The sequence below is a fragment of the Micropterus dolomieu genome, linkage group LG06, assembly GCF_021292245.1.
Source record: "Micropterus dolomieu isolate WLL.071019.BEF.003 ecotype Adirondacks linkage group LG06, ASM2129224v1, whole genome shotgun sequence".
Lineage (NCBI taxonomy): Eukaryota > Metazoa > Chordata > Actinopteri > Centrarchiformes > Centrarchidae > Micropterus > Micropterus dolomieu.
The window spans coordinates 13,040,676-13,059,067 of record NC_060155.1 but is presented as its reverse complement, the minus strand read 5'-3'; the positions used below and the strand labels follow the sequence as shown (position 1 = coordinate 13,059,067).

Here is an 18,392-nt window from a genome sequence, read left to right as displayed (position 1 = left end):
CCGCTAAAATAACGAAGGAGTGGCTTCACAACAACTCCGTGGCTGTTCTTGAATGGCCCAGCCAGAGCCGTGACTTAAACCCAATTGAGCATCTCTGGAGAGACCTGAAAATGGCTGTCCACCAACGTTTACCATCCAACCTGACAGAACTGGAGAGGATCTGCAAGGAGGAATGGCAGAGGATACCCAAATCCAGATGAGAAAAACTTGTTGCATCTTTCCCAAAACGACTCATGGCTGTATTAGATCAAAAGGGTGCTTCTACTAAATACTGAGCAAAGGGTCTGAATACTTATGACCATGTGATATTTCAGTTTTTCTTTTTTAATAAATTAGCAAAAATTTCTACATTTCTGTTTTTTTCTGTCAAGATGGGGTGCTGAGTGTACATTACTGAGAAATAAAATGAACTTTTTTGATTTTTGGAAAATGGCTGCAATGAAACAAAGAGTGAAAAATTTAAAGGGGTCTGAATACTTTCCGTACCCACTGTAGCTCATATGAGTCTTATGGGCATAAGAGAGAACAGGCTTAACAGCCAATGGTAACTTACATGGTGATCAACATCCTTTATCCATCATGGTCCATGATTTATTTTTATTCTTTATTGTAGAAAATTAAAATACAACACTTTATGGTGCATTTTAACAATCCAAAACATAAAATGGTGTTGAAACAGCATTAAATTACAGCAAAGCCAAAAGAAAACAATCCAAAAGAAAGAAATTGTCTTATTCAAGTATCATAATGTGTGTCTGTATTACAAGGATTTTGTTAAATGTGGTCAATGGATTTAATCGTTTGAGTTTGAGAACGTGCGTCACTTCACTTCCCTGCCACCGCAAGGAATTGTGGGAAGGCATTATCATGGACGACATTATGGGTCCGGTGTACCCAATGCTAAAGGAGCTAAGAAGGAAGCATTGAGGCACCTTTCCTTAGCTTTTAGAGAATTCGACCAGCTCTCATCATGGCTGCCACTTCAATACTTCCAAGTCACTTCACTCAGTTAGGAACCTTCCTAAGCAAAAAAGACTTGTCAACCGCAGCCTAGATGCCGACGCTGTTGTGTTACATGTCACGCCTCTTTTGCTTCTAGCATGCAATGTAAAATCACACACTAGAGCAGTGTTATGCCAGCGTTGTCTGGTTCAATGTAAAGAAGCAAGGTCGGAGTAATGATGGGCCTTCTTTACCGCAGCCTCTGTTTTAAAAAGGGCTTTGAAATGACTGTTTCTTTCTCAGACGTTCTTCAGGAGCAGTGTTTGTTAAAGGCAGAGCTGGCATGGAGTGGTGAAGGTGTTGTGCTCAGGTTAAGGACCACACACACACACACACAGCGGTTAGTCGTTGCAGCGCACATTATAACTTAATCATTCAGCTAGAATTTCTGAGGTGATGCGGTTGTTTAGATAGCGGTTTATGAAAATGTTCTTGAAGAGGATGGTGCTGGTGGAAGCTGGTAATCACCTGAATCAGCTGGATTAAACGCATTTATTTATACTGTAAAACAGAAGATTAATGTAAGTTAGGTAATTTAAGTTAGAATTTAACCACTACCTCGTCACCAAGCTCAGAGTTTGCAGGCTGTATGTTGAGAGGAAGCCTGTAGGCAGATTAACATCAGTCCCGCAGACCCAGCTACTTCCCCTTGTCACAGTTTAATTTGCTGATATCAGCTCTCTTGGGCCAGCTGAGACTTATGATCACCTAGCAGGAGGCTTGTGGTCAGAGCCCCACCAGAAAGACAGACTCTTATGGGTCGTAGTGTTTCAAATATGGTTATACTGAAATGTATGCATGTGGTATTTTTGGACAATTTGATTGCTCATCACTCAAGCGCATAATCAGTAATGGGAACAGCATGTGGGTATCTAGCATCTATTATAACACTGTAGTATTATATTTTAGTTGACATATAGTAGATTTTCGTTTACTTAAAAACAGCCAAATGTAACAACCTAGTTTGAGTTTTTGCTGCCTGGAAAGCTTGCTTACACACTACCAATTGTAAATCAAACCGGATCTAACAGGATACAGAGGACACGATCCAAGTCCAAGTTTATTATTCCAGATAAATGTACGACTGACTCACTTTATGAATGTCTGCCAGATTTTTGTGTTATTATACTGAGAGTGGACAGGCGGAGCTTTGAGGGCGACTTTGCATTTAACAGCCGAAAAGGATGTCCACTTCCAATGTGAAGCATGAGTCCACTAACATCAGCAGCTCTAAGGGTCAACAAACCTCCACCACATCAGGGCTATGCTAGGTCAGGGCCATGTCAACAGAGCGAGACTGCAAACATCTTTTTACTACTGTTTGTTCAGGAAAACATGTGAGTGGATGAAGCTGCGCAGAGCTGTGTACTTACAATGCTTTCAGTGCCGGGTGAAAACATTTTTGAGCGTGGGCCAGGAACATAGTGTTCCTTATTCTCTGTAGCTGGTTAGAGTGTGACGTTTGCTGGCACGCCGCCTAGCAGGGTCAAGTTGATTCAAATAAGAGAGCACGTTGGCTGACAGAGCCTGGTATGCTGGTCTTGTCTGCACATGACAGGAACTCCGGTTACTTCTGGATTTTTCCATGAGAACTGAGTCCCTCAGGTGTAGTGAGCAGTGACACAGCAAAAAAGATTCGTTTGTTACCATATCTTGTGAATTAATCAGCCTCACAGTGTATCACTCTGCCATATCCACCCACTGTATTATTGAGTTTGTTGATTTTATTTAATCGTTGATTATTAATTTACTGATGGCTGAGGCCATTTTAAATATCAAATGTCTCCCTGATATATAGTGGTATTTTATCTGTGATTTAACACTTTCAAATATTGAATTTCATTCAAGCATGACGCATTCCAAAACAACTGGGTCAAATTAATTAAAAAAATAAAATAAATTAATTCAATCTTTTTTTATTCTTTACCCCTAGATGACAGAGCTAGAGATCTCAGGCTATGTGTCTGATGGCGAGAATATTGGCGACACAATGGCCTCAAACAGACTGGACTCCAGCTTTTCTCTCCAAACTGGTGAGGCCAGCAAAAGGTCAGTCAGTGACTGGGTCAGATCTGCTCAGGCGATGCTGCAGACACCTCAGAAACCATTGGACAGGCAGGCCAAGACTCCTGAAGACTCCGCCAAAAAGAAAAGGAAATTTCAGAGGTTTGAATGTTGTTGTTTTTTTTAAAAGTCACGTTAGGGATCCACCAATTCAGCATTTTCCCTAATGATGTCGATTGTGAATATTTCTCGATCAATTACCAGCTTTCCCTTTTTCCCTAGTTTAAGATCTGCATACTACAGTGTGTGAAACTCATTGGGGTAATTTTTATGTAAGGTAACATAAAGCCAGGGGTTGCTGTGGTGCTATAAACAGAGTCAGCCACCAGCTATGACTGAGTGAATGTAACTGATAGCACAAAAACAGAATTTCTTAATGACATTAATGAAGAAACTATATTTAGCATGGTTGGGTCACGTGTAGCTGATACTTGATCTGCTTAATAAGGTCAGCGTTGGACCAATACCTCACATTATTATATGTATATGTGTATATATATATATATATATATATATATATATATATATATATATATATATATCAATTGTTACAGTGTATTGCCTCATAATAAGAGCAAACAAAGTAAAAAGACATATTGCTTGCTGCCAAGTGACAGTCAGACTTTGGCAGCAATGTTTCCGCGGCAGAACTCATGATGAAAGGGACACCTGGTGTCAAGATGTGGGTGCTAAATGTCATTGCCATCTCTAAGCCCCCAAAATCTGACAGATGGCTATCTGTAGACTTCGACAGCTTGGTTCTTGTTTAGTTTTTTTGCGTCAGAAAATCTTTTCCTTTTGAAATAAACTATTGTGAAGTAACTAACTATGTGAGTTTATCAGGTAACATCATCTATTGTACATCTGTGTTGCTGCACAGTGGAGGTCTCGCTGAGAGGCTGAATAGACTCCAGTGCAGACAGAGGTCAGCTATTAGCTTCTGGAGGCACCAGTCCATCTCTGACACCTCGGCAGCAACAGCAGGTGATTCACACAAACCTACAGTATTATCCACAATTACACTCCCATTAACCTCAGAGTCACCACTCATGTTAAACAATGAACTTTGATTTGTAAGTGGGATGAAGCCAGTCTGCAAGTGGGCGTGATTCTTTTTTTCTCTCTTTGTGATTGTATGGAGAGGCCACACTGAGGAAGTGCTGGCTGTAGCTTGATCACTGTATTTCTGAACTGTGAACTCAGTATATAGGTGACAGGAAACTGCTTGCCTAGGTCTTTTTTTTTTTTTCCTTTCCGTGGTGTACCAAACCACTTGTGCTCTCTCGTTGTAAAATATCTCCCTATAATAGGACGAAAGCAGTGGCTTAAAAGTGGCAGTTGATTGTGGAAAAAGAAGACACCCACTCGATCCAGCTTAGAGTTTGTGGTCAGTCGATGGTTTGATCAGCGTGATGTGTAAAGAGTTAAACGGAGGGTTAAATCGTGGAGGCTTATATTGACTTGAGTCAAATCAATATTTGGTGTTTTTGCATTTAAGTCCCCTGCTTCTGTTTATGTAGAATTTTCAAACTTTCAAACATTAAAGACAGCTCTCATCAGGGATTTTTTAATCTTTTAATCTTTAATCATATAAACATGTTATCTGCTACATTAATTAGACTTTTTCAGGAGAAGTTCATTAATTTTTGTTTGTCCCACTGCTGGGTGAGTTCTTAACTATAACAACACTGTTACTCAACTAGATTATGCTGTTATATTACACCTGTTTATCTTAATTGTAGTCATTTTGGTATGTGATGTAAGTGCACTCGCACATGTAGGAGGCCTAGAATTGTTTCCTGACATAATGCTCTGCCAGCGACTTACCAGATACCAGATCATTATAGGTCAAGAAGAGGAGGACTCGACTGCTATCTCAGATTGGGCCTGCTGCTTGTGGTTATTGTGATGATTTTGTAATGTGGGGCCTAAATGCACGGAGCACAAATGGAGCACTTTACATTCATGTTTGGACAAATGCATGTTAAAACTCAATAGCGATCCCTTTGATATGATTTACTCTTGTCATATTAAAATTCCCCCCTCTGGCCACTTTCAGGGATCTGTAACGTACACAAGACACTTAACTGCATTCACTGTGTGCTGTTATGCTGCAATTTGCACAACTCCGTGCAATCACGTTTACACATAAAATTTCCACGCAGCCAAGTAAGTCTCTTATCTCAGTTTAATTTATAGCTCCAGGTCATTGTCTTGATTTGGTCTTGTTAATTATCTCGGTTGACTTTATTGTTCAAGCCAAAAGCACAGTTGGCATCGTGGTAAAGTTCTAAACATTTACACACTGCCGTTTACGTCCAACTCAGCCTGAGTCAGTAAAAGCTTTACAGTTATGCAGTGTAAATTGTTCTGATGCTAAAAGTGAATTACTCTCATAACGAATAATGAGTCCCACCGAGAGCAAGCCTCCGTAAGAGCACGAGTACACTCTGTACGCAGACTGAAACGGACACACACTCAACATCTGTGTTGTTGTTGCTCTGCTCTCCAGTGGACAGGCCTGGCGTACTGGTGCTGGAGGTGCTGGAGGTTCAGGAGGAGTGCAGCTTGCAACTGGTGCACTGTGAGCACCATCAGCCCCCCAGAGAGGGCCTCCAACACAGTAACCCCGTCTCTAAGGAGAGAGCACGTATGCTGGTGTTATTCAACAGAGAGACCGCAGCCCAGCTGATTCCTGCACCCAGAGATATCCTCCACATATACCCACCGTGGTGAGAGGATGCAACACATGTCACACTTTGAAGGCCCCCCTCTGCCCAAAAATGTCTTCTGCTTATTATTACCTAACCTGGATGTATCGACCCCCACCTGACATCACAAGTACTTTGGTTATTGGTTATATATTAGTTTAATATTTGGCACTGTAGGGCAGTTAGCAGGCTCTGCAGAAAACTTTTTATTATTAATCAATCAATTATTCTTGATTAATCTTCAAAAAAATGTCTAAAAATAGTAAAATATGCTAAATATGATTTCCCAAAGCTCAAGGTGACGTCTTCAAATGTTACTTGTTTTGTCCAACCAACTGTCAAAAAACTAAAGTCTTCAATTTACAGCGATATGAAACACAGAAAATCATCACAATTGAAAAGCTGCAATCAATGAACTAGTGATTAATCAATTATCAAAATAGCTGCTGATTAATTTTCTGTCAACTGACTAACTGATTAATTGATATTTTCTATAATAAGAATAAACACGTAACAACGCGTTACCTATATATCTGGTGGGTGACACCTTTCTGTGAAAAATGAATATTAGACTGATCAACTAAACTTCTTGCATTTCCCTGTTTTTAATTTTTAATTCAATCACCTCTTGGCAGGCGATCAAAAACTATCCAAAACAGACACTGTTACAGCCAGTTACACAAGACAAGAGTGACTCACTATGTGCAGACCAAAGAGTCACAAAATAATGCTGAGGAGGCATACTGACAGGCAGAATACTACACATGAATATATATAATAAATATTGAAAAACAAATGATTAAATACAATCAGTTTGGGCTTTAAGTATAAAAATGCACTGTTCTCAGCTCACAATAGCAAGCAGCAAAGACCCAGATGTGAAGAACAGTCCCTCACATACAGGGGAGAGCGGCTGGGAGGTGTGTGTTTTCAGGACTGTTTTGGAGTCGAAGCGAGGCAGCATTTGACTCCAGCTGTTGGGAGTTTAGGTTGAGTGTGCTCTGGAATATCCAAGCTGGCGGAAGCGCAGGGGCCTCCTCAGCGCTCTGACGTCACAAACAGCTCCAGGGAATGCTTCACATTCCTCTTCCTGGCAGTAGTTAGGTCATTTCCAGCAAGCCGGGGGAAAAAACAGAGTAGGATTATTTTCTGGAGCATTTGGGAGCAGAGAGTGGAAGGAGCCAACAGACTGAGATTGAAAACACATGGTGGCTTGAATGAATCTCTGGCTTTAGCACCTCTCCTTTCCTGTTTTATTATATTCCTGAAATCACAAGATAGAGTAGAGCCCCCACCGAATGCACAAATCTACTCTTTCAAAGATTTTTTTTTTTAATCTGAAAAGACATCCTTAAATCTTTTATTTTTGTAAATGACTTACAGCAGTTACAGCATTTGGTCTGCATTTAAAATCAGTCAGTATTCTAACTGACTATAAAGTCCCTAAATCACAACAAAACTGTTATAACCAAGAGAAGGTGGTGAGAAGCTCAATGTTCTCTCAAGAGATATTCATTTATCCAACTTCTGCAGCTACAGGAACATTAGCTGTGTCTGTTAAAATTCCTCTTATCAGTTTCCTGTGTGACACTAGAGGGGTTAACATCCCCCATAGTTCCTGCAGTGAGTAGGTTGGCTCCTCCCACCTCCCACGCCTTGTTGTGAATGGGCTGGGGCCTGAGCGGAAATACCTGCAGGGATTATTCACTTACGAGCTGTGACGCCAGCAGCCGGGCCGCTCCTTAAACTGGCTACCTGTCTGATGATGATGACAGCTGCCCACTCACCTGTTCGCTTCCTGTACTGCTGTTGTACGTGTTCTCATGAACAGTACGTTCCGCTCTACTAACATTATAGTATTACAGTTAGACTGATTAGTGATCTTAGCTCAGAAGTTGGACTGATAAAAGCCGCCATCAGGCTTAATCATGACCGCTTGTTTTTCCATAGGCGGGAGAAGTCAGTATTATGTTTGGCAAACGTCAGTGGTGGTTGAAGAAAAAGAAGTAATACTACCACACTATGAAAATACCCCATTTTGAGGATTTTGTTTAGGTGCAGGTGTCAGAACGGCATATTGAAGAAATGAGATGGAAATATAAATCAATAAATGAGATTAGATTTTTGAATAAGAGAGAACCTTATATTATTGAACAATAATAACGTCATATTATTCAGTAGTATTGATGCATCAACATGCAAACTGCACTTTACTGTTCTGGCTGGTTGAAGTGGATCTTACTGTAACTGATCTACACCCTGCTAGGTAATTTAATGTATAACATTGTATTATGAACTGATTAAGTTAAGTTAAATCTGAAATGTAACTGGTAACTCTAACAATACTGTCAACTGTTAAATAAATATAGTGGAGTTAAAACATACAATATTTCCCTCAGAAATGTACTGCAGTGTTGGGACTAAGTGGCATAATATAGAAATTCTCAAATGAAGTTCCTCAAAGTTACAGTACTTTAAGTACATTAGCTTCTAAATGTACCTGATGTAAAGTAACCACTTATTATTTATTACCACATCTCCTATCTCATTATTTAGTCTATAAAATATTGATGCCATACATAGTCTGACTAGCAGCCACTATTTGTTTTATAATATGATTTACAGAACGTCACAAATATTTTAGCACTTTTCAAAGTATGACCAGCAAATGTTAGATAAATCTACTTCATAAATCACTGAGTGTATTGACTGTCAGAATACGTGGATTAATTCTCAGTTTATGGATAAATGGATGAGTCATCCAAGTGTCTGCCCCAACATGGTACAGCATACAATGCCTGGACTGTATGTACAGTTAAATGCAATAAAGGACAGTAATCCTGCAATAAAGACTGTAAACATTTATAAAAATTATTTATTATAGTGTTAGGTGTTGATTTAAATGTAGTTTGTACAGTTCCTTGTGTAATTGTGTCCACCCTCTTTAGACTCTTGTGTGCTGTTAATTTGAAATATCTATCTTGTGAATATGTGATCATTTCCATATATATCAATGAGGGTAGACTAAATATTAGAAACACCTCCCAGTATAATGCAATACAATTCAATAGAATGACAAACTACAGCCTCCAAAATGACAGAAACATAGATAAACAACTCTCTAAAACTTTATAATTTATTACATTCACAAAGGAAATGCTTTAGACTGCAATTTGCTTTAGCTATCTGCATCTAAACCTGGTAGCTGAGTGTATATAAGAATTTAGTCTCTGGAGAATTTTTTCTTCTTTTTGTTTTCATTGCACATCCAAACAAATACTTTTACCCACTTTATCTGTGTGTTTGATTTCTCTGAATCAACTATCACCACAGGTGCAGACGAGCTGCGACATGTGCGGCTGTTCCAGTCAAAATGTGCAGTTGGCTCTGAGTCAGTGATAAGCCATCACCACAATATTATCCACTATTATAACATGTGTGTGGGGGGGGGAGTCGTAACTCAAACTTGCCACAAAACTGTGTGCCATGTAATTATCTGGCCGTCACTCAAGTTCTTATATTCTCAGGCTTAGAACCATCAGGTGTGTGTCATCTACCTAGCCTGAACATGTGATCGGAAATGTTTTCCTTAGATTTCACGGAGAAATTCAGCTTCTCCTTCTTGGCACACACAGATGAGTGAAATCTGAGCTGGTAACGGTAAAATTAAACACTAACCCAAGGGCCCTTCAGGTCACACATATGCAGTCTTTGCATTTAATTTGGTGTTTTTTCGTCAGTTTGATTCTGAGGGATGTTGGGAGTAATTTTCCACAGATGATGTCACATTTGGAAAATGTTTTAATTAAGCTGTGCAGCGCTGCGAGGTGTAGCCTTTTAAGAACCTCAGTTACATGGAAAATGTATCTTTTACCTTAGTAAAAGAGGACAGATGCATCCGCTGTGTGTTTTCACTTGCCTTGGAGAAGGTTAATGTATTTGAACTTGTACTCTGTGCTGGGTGGTACCTAGTGAACAGACCTGTGGAGGTGGTTGGTACCTTATCTGAGTTTGACATTCAAACATTCTCGAGCTCTCGCCCCCTACGTTTGTGCAATAATCTATTCCATTTAATGTATCTGAGCTTTTGCATCTGTTAACGCAATCACAACACAAAGTGTTCATTGCCCAACATCTTTAAATATGTTTAATTTCATGCTGAATTCAACATCCTAAACTCATTTCTTTTGCTCCACGCAATAAGAAAGTGCGGAGTCGAGGCATAGAATGCAATAATATACCCTAAAACAACTGCTATACCTCAAATCTAAAACTAATGAACTGTATCTCTTTGCAGGCAAAGTCTGTCCATGGAGGGTTTCAGCTGTGATATTATTCTGAACACACACTTCTGCCAGAAAGTCTACTCTGCTTCCAAACAAGTCGGCATGTCCCTTCCTAGAGGCCTGTTCTCAGCAGAAAGGTGCAGTCCGTATTCTCTGTGTAAAGTATTTGGACTGCTGGAGGAGAACAATGCTGAACAGGTGTGTATGCTTCGATATCATTAGATCATAATTATCATTATTATCAAGTGCCGTACATTTAATTCCCAATTCAAAATGTAGGGTATATAGGACTAGACATGTCAATCACTTTGGGTGCACACTGTAGAAAAAACAATGTCAGTAGTCCAGTAAAAACACAACTGGCAGTGTGACAGCTACAGTATGTTGTGCGCAGGGTAGTTTGGTTAATTCGTATTCTTCATAAATGTAATATGAAATTAGTCTTCATAAATTCACAGGTGCAACAGCAACCTTTGCCACAGGGTTCATCTGTTTTGCTTCTCAATATTTTTACACAAAGAATAAATAATCTCGTCTCATTAAACCCACATCAGTCAGTAACAGGTGCATTCAGTCCCTGCTGGAGGGATGTCGTGGTTTGTTTACATGTATGTTTGATTTTCAAAATCTGAATCTCTATTTTGCACAAATACAAATAAATTCACTGAGCACTGCTGGCAGCGATTGAGTATCTTGTGAATAACGTGGCGCCACGCCCTCCTTTTGAAGTAGATTTGTAATGCAGAGTAAAGAAAAAGGTGGTCCTTGATTACTGCTCAGCCATGATTGTTGTTGATGACTGTTACCGCCTGGCTCAAGGCCGGCAACAAAAAGGGAGGCTTCACACAGATAATAAGAACAAAAGTGTTTTATTTAACTCAACCTAACAAACAACTAAACTAAGTTGATGGCATGGGTAGATATGAGTAACATCAGTCATGTCAGAAGTGTGTGGATGAGTGAGGATGAAGTGTAATGCATGTTGGTGGGTGCAGCAAACTTAACAAAGCAACAAAGGCTGGGGTTGAAGCAGCAGGCCAGCAGAGAGAGTGATTTCTAGAAAGACCGCCTTTTATGCCCTCTAGGAAGCCCAACCCAGATGGGCAGGTAGATGCACTGGACCCTCCCAGCTCTACCTACAAGCCACACCCAGAATCTGCAAAACAGAGAAGACATACAGGCAGGCAGACTGAGGAAGTCGTCACAATGACAGACTTTCTGCAAATGACTGTCCGATGCCATAAATAAAAAAAAAAAAGCAACTCATTAAAGTGAAATTAGTACAATGTTGCATAGAAGTGTAACGGAAGCCAGCGAGACTGTGCAGTGAGTAAACCTCACTCCCCGACGCACTGGCAACCGATGCCAGGGCCCATGAGTTTTAGCCTCCTCGTCAGCGCGTCCGCCTCACGTACCCGAGGTCGCCCATTCGACTCTGGGCCGTGCAGTACGCACTTGGGGGCATCTGGTTACAGAAGCATAGACGACAGATTATTTTCATTATTGATGCTGATTATTTTCTTCATAAAAAGATCAGTTGTTTGGTTAGTGTCATGTCAGAAAATACTAAAAACCAAATCCAGGTTGACATCTTGAAATGTATTATTTTGTCCAACCAACAGTCCAAAGCTCAAAGATAGTCTTATATCAAAACAACTTGCAGATAAATTTTTTACCAATCCAACTCACTGATTATAATTGACTAATCGCTTCAGTTCTAAGGTGTAATACATCATGTACGTTAAGTACTGTCTCATTTGCCTCTCTTTCTCCCATTCAGGTTTCCACCTCTGATGGTCTGTGCAGTTTTGGAGGTTCAGGAGTTTTGACAAGACACTGCCTTTCTCTCCTGGAAGTTATTGAGGGGCTGGGCCAGGCTGGCTCTGTGGGGCAGGACGTGGAGGTGGTGGTCCAGAGAGTTTACTCCGTCCCTTTGCCTGACTGCTCTCCCCTGTCCATCCTCAAGCCCAGAGTTCCCTCCAGGTCTTCCTCAGCTCCTCCTCCTGCAGAAAAAGTGAAAACCAGGTACTGTTGAACTAGCTGATAATTGGGCCCTTTGGTTTTTCACTTGCTGCCAAAAGAGAAAAATGGATCACATTTTATTTACTGTGTATGATTCTCTTCTACAATATAAACAACTTTGAAAAAAGAAAAAAAGCCTGCTGGTCTCCTTGGTCTCAGGCCTTGCATGCTTCTCCTTGGTGGCACAGTGTGTCTCAGTGGTTGAGCTATTGTTCACAGAGCAGCAGGCCCCACAAAGTGCTCACACTGTCTCCAGCCATATGGCATTGTTTGACAACGGACACAAACATTTCTAATTGAATCCAGCCCCTCTCTGAGTGATTCTGGCCAATTCTCAGTCGGGAAAGACAACATGATGTTTTCAGAATCTTATGCACCAACAAGCCAGAGTTGAATTGACGCCCACTCGTGCTCCAGTGTGTGGAACAGGTTTACAACAGCCTTTATTACCTTAATTCTCTCAAGAAAACCAGAAGTATGTTTTATATAGGTGTAAGAATGTGGTTCCTTTCAGTCTCAACATTCATTGAAAAAATAAAATGTATTTGAGCTGAAATTATTAGTTAATTAAGCGATTAGAACATTAATTGCTACCTATTTTTATTATTGAGCATTGAAAGATTGCTATCATATTTAAAAGTAATTTTGTTAGAAGAAACACTCAAAATATTGCTGTGACGATTTTAGCCTTTTCTGTGTCATTCATGATATTGAGCAGAATATCTTTGGGGACAAAACAAGACATTTTACGACATCAGCTTGGGCTGTGGGAAATTTTAGCAGGCATTTTGCCAATTAATCAACGATGAAAATAATTGTTGTGATAATTCACTATTAGTGACCATGCATGTTTTTATCCAATGACAAGGAGTCTGATCACCTTTCTACAAAAATGCAACAGTGTAGTGTTAAACTCTTGTTAAAAGACTTGCAGTGCAGGCTGTTCAAAGGTTCCTGTGTCATTGAAATGACTTAGAGGTTTACTCTAGTGGTCTTGTTATAGCTGATGAATCAGTGAATGTTCTATTTGAAGCAAATCCAGTGAGCATGACCTTTAGTTGGCTGGCCCTCTCTAGGCTTGTCCCTTGCTGAGTTATAAAAGAAAAGTATTGGTTCCTCTGAGGGGAGCCATGTGGCCCAGGGGGCACTCTGTGGTGAAGGGGAGCCACGGTCAGCTGACAAGCTAATGGACTAAATGAGCATCGGTTGTAATATGACACTTGCTCCTGCCATGCTGCTTTTGTGGCTGGTAAACAAACGCCGCCCTCTGACCGGAAACACTCCTGCCTTTCCTCTCTAACTCAACCAAGGTCAGTTTGTTGGTAGTGAAAGGATGGAGGCTCACAAGGGCTTGAGTTCAACACATCTGGGTGACACTGCCTGCTTATTGTGGCAGATTTGAACATTGTCTGGAAAGTACATTTTTTAATCTAAGTCCTATCATTTTTTTATGCCCATAATGAGAGGTCTTGATTTAAATAGCTGCACAGAAATAACTTTTGGTACACTATGTTGCTTATAGTACACAGAGGAGGGTAGTTTACTCCTCAGCCCACTGGCCCCATTCTGTATAAAGAGAAGGACAGTTTGTGCCTCTCGTGTTGTGTCCCCAGCCTCTATGACTCACTCCCCTGGTCAGCATGCTTATTTGATCCTTTTGTTGTTTAGCCTCTGTGTTAACACACACAGGGGAGAGAGGCCAGTATGATATTTATGCCTGAAGAAGATGTTAAGTTCCCGTAAATTCAGAATAGAATAAACAAGAAGATTAACTGTTTGCAGGAAGTGAGGAGTTGTTTTTTTTTCTCTCAGTGGAGAGGGAACACAATGTGCTGCAAGGATCCTGTTACAACCGTGTTTATCACTCTGCCTGCACTGATTGGTGGACAACACATAGGAAGGAATCCCGCCTGTCAGTCCCCCACCAATGAGGCCTCTCATCTGTATTCTTAATGTGTGGGTCACTTTCTTAGTGTGCTGGCAAGTACTGTGCATGTGCATGGGCTTGCATGCGCACACAGTGTGACTGTGTGTGCGAAGGAGGATGTGTGTGTGTTTGTGTGTGTGTGTGTGTGTGTGTGTTTGCACAGACTAAGTGGATCGTAGTTCCTGGAAGAAAACCTAACTTGCTGAGAATTCTGTGATGGCTCACAAAAACAAATTCCTGAAAACGGCCTGGAACTGAAAACGGCCGATGCCAGGGAGATTTTTGGGAGTAAGGGGTCGCTGTTTTGAGGAAGTGGGGCTGTGAATGACTGAAAGGAGGGATTGACCAGGGAGGTGGTTGTTTATGTCAAGTTCAGACAAGCTCCACTAAAAGGAAAAGTGTACATATATCTCCACCAAATGTGACTCTAGCAGTTGTATTCATATTTTTGGCAAGGTCAAGAAGTTGTTGTAAACTCCAGGTTTCACACATAAGGATGAAGTGCAGAAAACTGTATGTAACAGCATTTTAGAGCTGCAACGATTAATTGATTAGTTGTCAACTGTTGTATTTTGGTTATCGATTAATCAAGTAATTGTTTAAGAAAAAAGTTAAAATTTCTGAATCTAGCTTCTTAAAGGAATAGTAAGTGATTTTAATTCAATACATCTTTTGTTAAATTCAGCGAATAAATCCATGCAGTTTGCTAGCTCTGTAGCTCTCTCTCGTTTTGTGTGTGCTCTGAAAAAAAAAATTATGTTTTCCTATACAGCCCGGGCTCTGTAAATAGAAAACAAAGAAAGTGGTCCGGACCTTGCAACAAAACATTGTTCCAGCAAATCGGCAACAAGTGTTGTGAGTGCTGTAAACATGAGTGAAGGGGGGAGGGGGAAGTTTGAGAGAGAGTTCTATACACGAGTACATTTGAAAGGTCTGAAGAGTATAGAAGAAAGTTATATGACCAGACAAGGGTGAAGGCGTTTCAACGCCAGAGAAACCTCGGAGATTGGAAATTTTGGGAGCTTCTGAGGGAGCACTGAGGAGAGGGGTGTATTTTTTTGGCAGTTGAATTCAAGCATCTACAATCCTTTTGCAGAATCACTTACTCTCCCTTTAAATGTGAATATTTTCTGGTTGATGACAGTACACCGAATATCTTTTGGGTTGTGGATAAAACAAGACATTTGAAGATGTGACCTAAGACTTTTTGACATTTCACTGACCAAACAACTAATCAATCAATTAATTCACAGATTATTGACAATGGAAATTACAGTCTTACAGCATTTTAACTTTTTAAAAAATATAATCTTTATTTATATACAATCTTTTATGTGCATGTAGTAATAGTTAAAGGATACGTCTGGTGTTATTATCTAATTTTGTTATTGCCAACAAATGTTATGAAAAAACCAAACCAACAATTAGTGTAACATAGTGTTTCCTGTGTAGCCAAAGGCTGATATCTTATTCCTCTGTACCCTAATCATCCGAAACATTCCTACATTGTTGTCCCAAAATGATTACAAACAGATCAATGAGCCATACTGTTGAACTGAGTCACAAGTTTCTGACATTACGCTGAACATGCACACTGGTGATCATTTTGAGTCGATCAAACAAACACCGTCCTGCTGCTGTGAATACTCACTACAGCACTAAATGTGTATTAATCCACCACTAAATATAGTCCCCAACACGTGCACTATCTCCTCAGAAGACAACATAACATGTTGTTTGTTTTGTTCCTTTCATAGGATTTGTTGACAAATGAAAAATGCAGCCTTACTTGTTAAGATATCCCACGCATTAAAAGTTTCCCTTGGCTATAGGCAGTATTTGTGTTGATAATGTTGACATACTGTAGATTCCAAAAAAGTTGGTTATCAGTAAACAACTCCTAATTGGCTAGTGCTGAAATGATGAAATGGAACGATTAGTCGATAAATTGTATAGTCAGTCGGCAGAAGTCGGCAGCAATTTTAACAATCAGTTATTTGTAATTCAAAAAATGCCAAACACTTCTTGGCTACTGACTGCTTTCGCTCAGTTTCACTTAACACTATATTTAATGTCTTTGGGTTTTGGACTGACGCAGAAAAGCATTATTCACTTTTTTTGACATTTTATTTAACTAAACAATAAATTAAACAAATTGATAGATCGCTCAATAATGAAAATAACTGTTAGTTGTAGCCTGATGGTTAACATTTCTTTAAGACAGGGGTCATCGTAGGATGAACCCTGTAACCTTTTACTCCCTCCAACAGTATTAAGTATTATTTTGCTGTTTCAAAAGCATGTGAAAGTGTTTGCATTTTAAGAATTGCCTTTTTGTCTGACAAAGTGTCCAACATGTCCTTGCTTTGATAAATACCATCCATGTAAAGGGGGGCTGGGGTCTGTCAGTTTGCTCTACCCTCTGAACTTATGCACTGGTGTTTACAGCTCCATAAGCATAAAACCTACAGAAAAGGATATTTCTTTCTCTTTTTAGGTTCCACATTTTCTGTTGTTTTAACAAGATATAGCATAGGTCTGATTTTGGATTGGGATTAAAGCAAACAACTGAGAATAATCTTGGTTAAAACGTTGGCCTACACCACTAAAAATCATGTCAGGAATGTTATTTAGATATCTATTTCCAGGTCTCTCAAAACAAACACAGACAGACCTCATGTTTACCAACAGAAGACATTTATAGGCTCAAGCAGGTGGTGGAAACACTCTCAAAACTTTCCCAATGTCTTGGATGTGTGCATGCATGCACATGCTGACAGTCCTAAACCTTCTTCCCTGTTTTTTTCTTCCTCCTCCTCCTCCTCCGCCTCCTCTTCTTCTTCCCTGGCCGTTGCTCGTCTAACCAGGGGATATGAACTCCACTGTTTACTCTCTGGGCTGGTACAGGGCTGTGTCTGGGCTTGACTGACTGAGATATTGGAGCCTATAGGAGTTCCAGCTTCACGCTCACTGTGAGCAGTAGAGTGCAGGAATATACAGCAGCTCAATGCCTCACAACTTTGTAGGCCAAAGGTCTTTTCTGTCAGCAGCAACCTGTCAAACCAGCCGGCAGCAGCAACACTTTCAAATGTCAGTACTAAACCTAAACTCTAAGGCTTTGTTAGGTATTGTTGGTGTGTCACTGGGAACAGTGGTGTTTCATTTCTATAAATGCTTAATTGGAAAATGGCACATAAGTTTGGGTGAAACAGATTTTTACAATAGTATTTCAACATATATCCTTGGAGTTGAGCCATTTAATTATTGGTTATTGACTGATTGATTAAGAGTTACTCATGAGGCTGCCTATTAGAAATATAAAAAATTGGATAGTGTGCACATCCTCAGTAATGTACAGGTGCAGCCATTGAGCAGCAGCTGCTTGGTAACTTTGGGGGAAAAAAAGAAGCGCAAACCCTTAATTTATCTAAATTTAAAATCACAGTAAAACAGAAGGAGGTGGAGGTGTATTTTGCAGCAGCAGTATGAACTGAATAAGTGGGAGGGGTTTATTTATGAATGGGATTTAAATTACCCAAAGTGGGAGTGGCCGTCTAACCCTACTAACCTGTGTTGTTAGATCAGGAGGTGGAGGATGAGGGAGAAATTAATAAATTTGGTGGGGGTTTTTTTGATATCCAAACATACATCTTCTACTATGATATTGCTTTGCTAGCTATTACCACTGCCTCTCTCTATCACCCTGGCTGCTGCAAATCACATGCTAACGGTCAAGTGTGTGTTTACATGATGGGCGTGGTGAGCTAGTCTCCCCCGGATCACAGTTTATTCAATAATGTTTTAACAGGGCAAGTGAAGTGAAGGATTGTCATATAAAAATGCTCAAAAATTATGACACACATTTTGAATTTAACAAGAGAACAATTAACACAGACAGGCGTGATCAAAATTTTCTTTAATATGATTAAAATCAGTATATCAAACCAGTCCTGCATTTTGTTTATTTCCCAGGCTCTGTGTGCTTGTCCAGGATAGCTACGGGATGTTCAGTGTGGTCCAGCTCCACCTCCTGCCCTGCACAGATGACCTCCACCGTTACTGCCACATGTGGCAGGGGAGGACTTGTGTGCTGAGAGGCATTAAAGTGGTGCAGCGGGTCACTCGAGAAAGGTGAGACCCACACTCTGTTCTGTACACGTCGCACTAGGCCTGGGTAGCTTTTCACCTGAATTTTATTTCACTATCATGGGTAACTTCAACCTCTGACCAATGTCATTTTGTGATATGGATTTCTGCTGTATGAGAGGTTATCTTATCTCAATCCTTATCCTTATGGGACAGCAGCCTGGGTAAATGCCTGTGATTGACAGGTCCTGATATGAAATGCTAATAAAGTAGTCTCAGGCCCTTGTGCTATAG

At 40.2% G+C, this 18,392-nt stretch overlaps 1 protein-coding gene across 2 annotated transcripts in view; it reads left to right on the top strand.

Annotated features, from left to right (window-relative positions):
* The window catches only part of spidr (scaffold protein involved in DNA repair), a 33,376-nt gene that overhangs the window by 5,702 nt on the left and 9,282 nt on the right, over positions 1-18,392 (top strand). For both annotated transcript variants that reach the window (XM_046051525.1, XM_046051526.1), the window contains 6 exons: positions 2,936-3,168; positions 3,947-4,050; positions 5,579-5,798; positions 10,075-10,261; positions 11,844-12,088; positions 17,985-18,143. In XM_046051525.1, coding sequence (XP_045907481.1) covers positions 2,936-3,168; positions 3,947-4,050; positions 5,579-5,798; positions 10,075-10,261; positions 11,844-12,088; positions 17,985-18,143 — 1,148 coding nt within the window. The remainder of the gene's footprint in view (positions 1-2,935; positions 3,169-3,946; positions 4,051-5,578; positions 5,799-10,074; positions 10,262-11,843; positions 12,089-17,984; positions 18,144-18,392) is intronic.